General features: G+C 38.0%; 1 protein-coding gene across 1 annotated transcript in view; it reads left to right on the top strand.

Moving 5' to 3' along the window:
• Nucleotides 1-846: 846 nt before the first annotated feature.
• The window catches only part of LOC148829336 (thyrotropin-releasing hormone-degrading ectoenzyme-like), a 219,917-nt gene continuing 214,763 nt past the window's right edge, over nucleotides 847-6,000 (top strand). The window contains exon 1 of the mRNA XM_088923246.1: nucleotides 847-2,040. Within this exon, the coding sequence (XP_088779372.1) occupies nucleotides 1,313-2,040 (728 nt within the window). The 5' untranslated portion in view covers nucleotides 847-1,312. The remainder of the gene's footprint in view (nucleotides 2,041-6,000) is intronic.

Genomic DNA, 6,000 nt, shown 5'->3' with positions numbered 1-6,000 from the left:
ATAATATTCCTTTTTGAAAATGCAAGATCAAGCCTCAGAAAAAATCCACAAGGTGGAGCAGTTGAAGAGGCTAACACTTTAGACAGCGATTTGTGCGTCTCAGATTAATGCACTCATTCTGACAGAAGATTTTAAATGTCTGTACACTTTATCAGTCGCAAAACATTGAAAGCACGATGTTCTACAAAATTCGGTATTCGCATTGAAATTTTTTGCTGTTATTAAAATCTAAATCTACTTTTAATCCTATCCTAAAGGGTTGGTTATGAAATACAGCCTTTTCCTGATTTTAGCATAAGTAATGTAGAAAGTGTCTGATGTCTCTGCAGGTTAAAACACTCAGGAGATTTTTCCATTTGAAAGGGATATACTGTTACTACTTTACACCGACGGATACATTAGATTCTCAACAAGTTTTCGAATTTTACATATATTGTAGTGAACGAAAGGGGGACTCTTTTATTAATCAAAGCGATCATTGGCTGTTGGCTCACAAATGTGTCTATCAATATACCAGCTCCAGCACACTCGGTGAGGCTTAAAACCAGAACCGCACCCGTTAGAGCATATTTTTTTACGTTCATCAGAAAGTGATATGTGCACGAAGGGAGTAAGAATTGAACCACAGAGTATAAAAAAGAAGGTCTTGAGGGATATGGCACTTTTTACCTCATCTCATAAGGTAAAGTAGCATTTCTGGTGGAGGTGGGTTAATTTAGTCTGGATCACCCGATCACGCTCCAATTGATTTTTTTTTTCACCAGATGCAGAGACGCAAGAGGGGTAGAGGAGGAGGTGGGGGCTGTTTCTTTGGTGATTCACACTTCTGCTTATTCCACTGCCTGAGAGCTGTCGTGAGCCCTTTGGAGTAGGCTGGGATTTGCAGACCGAGGTCTAGTTGCACAGCTCAGGCTGTGCGAGTGAGGTCCTCTAAACATGAGAGCAGAGCGCAAAGAGAGCGAAGAACAGTCAGCAGCATCAGCCTCGGGAATGGCTTGCTTTCTGTGCAGCGCCTTCTCTTTTCCGAGGACTGGACCGTAAAGAGCAAAGGAAAACAAATATGATATTGGATAATTCGAACAATCTTTGCGCGTGTTGTGACTGACAGCATCATAAGAAGTGAGCATCCCGCTGCTGCTCTATTAAGGAGGTTCAATATCTCTATGAATTTGTGAAGTCATATTACCAATGAAGTATACGAGTGTCATAATGACTGCTAAGAAGTGTTTTAATACCGGAGCTGAGTTACTCCGGTAACAAATTTACTTTTTTTGCCTGTTGCCTTCAAACTAAACGTCATATTCCAAGGAGTATGGCTTTGGACGACAAACGTGGCAAAAGCTTATCGTTCACACCAATGGGAATAGAAGACGACTCAATGAGGAACGGTAGAGGCCTTTCCGATCAATGGGCCGACACTGTTGTGGTCCGACCCAGGACAACCGAACGGCACATCACTGTTCACAAGAGACTGGTCCTGGGTTTTGCCATCTCTATACTTACACTCATCATTGTGACCATCATCGCTGTATTGCTCAGTGTGAGGTTTGAGGAATGCACGGGGGACAGCAGCTCACGAGCTGCCAATGGGACTGTCACCAAGTTGAACCATTCTAGAGATATTCTTTTCAATCATAAAGAAGATGATGTGGCGATCCAGCCTTGGCGACAGCTGAGGTTACCGACCTCCTTGAGACCACTACATTATGAATTGAAGATTGCTGTGTTTCTCGATAACTTTACTTTCTCCGGTGAAGTTACCATTGAAGTGGAGTGCATGAACTCCACAAAGTACATCGTACTTCACGCTGACAGACTGGAGGTTCGGAAGGCAGTGGTTTATTCGGACAGCAAAAAGCCGGGAGTCCTTAAAATTCACCGTCAGTTCAAATATCCGGAAAACCAAGTTTTTATTATCGCTTTGCACAGGGAGTTAAAGCCTCAGAGAACCTATAAAGTAAACATAACTTTTGAAGCTCAGATAGAAAATGAGCTACTCGGATTTTTCCGCAGTTCCTATATATTGCGCGGAGAGAGAAGGTAATTCACAAATCCTAATATGATTCTGAACCACTGAGTTGCTGGACATTAGTCATATACGTATACAGGTATCTTCATAAGGATAGTTTCTATGTCAGGATGCACTGTAGGGTCGCTTTTTGCAACTGTTAGCATTTTTTCATCTGGGGGACAAACCTTAGAACTTTTGCAATGCATGCAAACGTATAAATCATTAAATAAGAATTGTATCGAATTGTACTTTCAGTTTTCACGGTATTAATCTATCAACCCTTTTGTACGAAATGAACTAAATAGAATTTATTGCTTAGCTCAAAATAATGCAGACCCCTCTAAGCTTCAGTAGAAGAGTGGATACCTGTCGAGGCACTGCTTGCACCAGCAATGTTATGCAGTTTACTAATATTTGCTGCCGTGGGCATTAGGCCAGCATGACACGAATAAAACCGAGCTATAAAACTAATTTGCTGATTATCAAGATCCACTGCGTAACAATAATTATTATTTTTAAATAGGTTCATTCCGTTCCACCGTTAATTTTACTTCCTTTTCTCTACAACTATGACCCTATCTTTTGTTATTTTGCTATAAATAAGGTGTCAGGCTTATGTAGAAAGTTTTATGTGCTGACGCCTTCATTCAGAGCACAGTAACGATTGGGCGTCTGTGTCATAAAATATTACGCACTCGAGTCTGCTAACGAGCTTAAGTGCAGCGACACCGGGACTCAATCAGTAATAGAGAAAAAAAGATGCTCTGGAAACGTTTTCTCTAGATACTCTCAACTGCCTCGCCTCCCCCCTTCCACGCGTCCCTCGGCGCTAATACACCTCTACTCACTCTAATCGTACTAGTAGTACCTTAACATAGTTCGCACATTTCCACACATCAAATCTAAACGTTTACTAGAATTATTGCACAGATTTGTACCAATTTTTTTTTCTTTGGATACTGCATCTGGGTCTAAAAGTGAGATTGTCTTTTTACTGACATACTACAGTATACTAAAGTCATAAAGTCAAAATAAAAGTCAAACTACATTATTCATACGCAGGAGCAGTTAAAAGGAATTGGCAATATTTATTTTTATTAACAAATACACTTACAGTATGGGCTAAATGAATGTGAAATATCTTACCTTCTTAATTTGTGATATACGTATTTGAATTCTGTCTATTGAGGAAAAGAACGTTGCTACAAGTTAAATTTATACATATATTTGCAATATTCCAATTCAATGACAGTTCCACTTCTCCCTTTTTTATTTGGATACAGTCCAGTAATTAGATTATTCGTAATGCTCTTAAATCGTGTACAGTTTTCACACATCTGTGTTTGTTTATGAGGTGAAAATAGCGTCTACTCACAAAACTCATTAAGGGTTTTGAAGGAAAGATCAGTTAAAATATCAGGTCACATACTGTACTGTACATATCTGTTCCTGCTTTAATGGTTACAACAGAAAAGTTAAAAGTTAAGTAGATTTAGTGCTGAATTTGATTAATGTTTGTAAATTACAGTTACAGTTACATTACAGTTATAGGTATGTAGAATTTGCCAGGTGTTAATGCAGTGATACTTTAGTTTTATAAAGTATTAATTAACTTAAATGACTGGAGAATGAATTCTGTGCCTTGGATTTGATAACATATTCAAACCTAAGAGATTTGATTTGATATCAGCAATATACCAAATTATAAAGTGAGTTTTTGGAAAAGATGTAGCATTTGAAATGAGCTATTTTATTTAGGAGTTCAAAGAGAAGGTTTGACAACATCCTAAAATCAATCAGCCTTTCAGCCTATGTGGTGCAACTGTTCCCTCTGCCCTAAGCTGTCTCTAGTGTTCTCCTTACAAAGCACTGTTGGAGGCTGCCAGATCTTACTTCAGATACTTCAGCTATAGAGCCTTCTGCCTTAACGCTTCTTGGTTAAGAGCACCCCTTCTGAAAGCAATGAAAATGCAGACATAGTGCATTCTTTTTGCTGTGTGACAAAACTTGAATGCTTAATGTGTGTTTCATTCTGAGCAGAACTGTGTAATATCTAAACATTTTTGCTTCTGTAAAAAAACGATGCAGTCCTGTTTTGAATACCTATTGTTTTTTAAATATTATGAGCAACAGTCCCTTTTAAAAACTTATCACAACACTACTGATAATTCTGGACATAAACGATCCCTCGCTGATTATTTCAGTTCAATGGGAGTTTACTGGCTAAACAATTACTAAATGGGAGTATATTATTTTAGAAAATGTAATGTTATATTCATACTGTAATTTCAGAAAATTGTTAGTTTTTGTAAAGTGCAACAAAGTTTGTCAAAGAAGCATTTAGAAACTTATAATGAATTTTTGGATTCCCCACAGTTCTAGAACTTTTGAAGCCTGTCATGCATTTTATATGCACTTAGTACAAAATGAGGCAGGAACGTTTTTTATTTTTGTCAGTTTAGGTGTGCTGTATGCTGGTAGCTTTGCCTTCAGACTTAGTTCCTTAGTAAATGTGCTGTCACAGGTTGGTTTTCTGTTCTAGTATTTCTCACTGTACCAATCGATCCATACTTTCCTTGCTCACCTCCATGATAATCCTATGACTATCTTTCTGATCTATGATATCCCTTTTTGTAAGCTGTCATTCCACTGGCTTGATTTTTTTTTCTTGCGATTCCTAACCTAAGAGCTTTAGTAGACTCGTGTACAGTAGCCTCAAGCTTCTCTGTCTGACATAATCTCTGTCAGAGATTTGCTATATCCTCTGGAATATGAACTACTGTAGGTAACTAGCACTGTGATGCTTTTTGTACAAAGAGGGAAACAAGAATGCACACCCAGAGTTAACGAGGTACTGTCCACTGAGAATCAAAAACAAAAAATGCAGAATACTGTTAACTCCATACTGTAATAATTTATTTAAACACTGTGACAAAAAATGCCTAAATCAGGAGGTACCTTTAGCTGACCCAAATTAATTAACTCTTTTGAAACACAGGAGCTGGTTTTCTGTTAAAAATGTGTTTTTTTTAATAGTTATATTGTTCATTGTTTACAGCCGTTACAGGTGTTCTTTGATCTACTTTTCCTAAATTTATATTACAGCTGTTGTGAAATTCTAACATTATGGTGAAAGTAGAAGCTTTGGTGTGTACTCAGGATGAATTAGCCTACCATAGCTGATAGTAAAAGATGACATGAAGGTTATCTTTTGGTGGAAACGGATGCTAATCCCTCTGCAGCCCCAGTACTTCAGTGTCTCAGTCCCTGACAGCTACCATATCAAACTTCTAATCCAGAAAAAAATAAATCGCTTATTAATTCTTTGGTCAGAAAACTCATAAGTCTAAATATTTAAGAAGTGCTTTCTTGAATCAGTTACAATGTATGCTTATTTTAATGGCAACATTTAATATTTAAAGCACAGTGATGGTAATATTTACTTTGATGGACAAAATATGAAGCATTTTATAGATCTCTGAGAAAAATATAGGAGATAATTTAATAAATATTAGTGGTTTGCATAGGTTGGTTAATGATGGATGTGGGTCAGTTCACATCCTCTAAAAACTATTTAGTAGATCTGTTTCTGTGCTTGGCTCTTATAAACCCCTCTTGATGTATTTAGAGCAGTTCTCAAGTTCATAGTACAGCACTCTTAAACATGCCATTGAACAGCACAATAGCACAATATGCACAGTAAAATCAAACTCATAAGTATTAAATTGAAAATTATTAGAGACTATAACAGGCAGCATGGTGGTGCAGTGGTTAGCATTGCTGCCTCATAGCACTATGGCTCTGGGTTCAATTCTAAACTGAGGGTGGTGTGTGTGTGTGTGTGTGTGTTTTCCCTGTGTTCGCATGGGTTTCTTCCCACTGTTCACTGGCTTCTGGAACTCCAGTGTGAGTGTGTGTGCCCTGCAATAGACTAGCATGCTGACCAGGGTGTGTTCCACCTTGTGCCTGTTGCTTGTCAGGATAGGCTC

This window comes from Atractosteus spatula, chromosome 8 (genome assembly GCF_055471065.1).
Source record: "Atractosteus spatula isolate fAtrSpa1 chromosome 8, fAtrSpa1.hap1, whole genome shotgun sequence".
In the NCBI taxonomy this organism is placed as follows: Eukaryota; Metazoa; Chordata; class Actinopteri; order Semionotiformes; family Lepisosteidae; genus Atractosteus; species Atractosteus spatula.
Note: the sequence above shows the minus strand (reverse complement) of the source record. Positions and strands in the feature narration are given on the sequence as shown.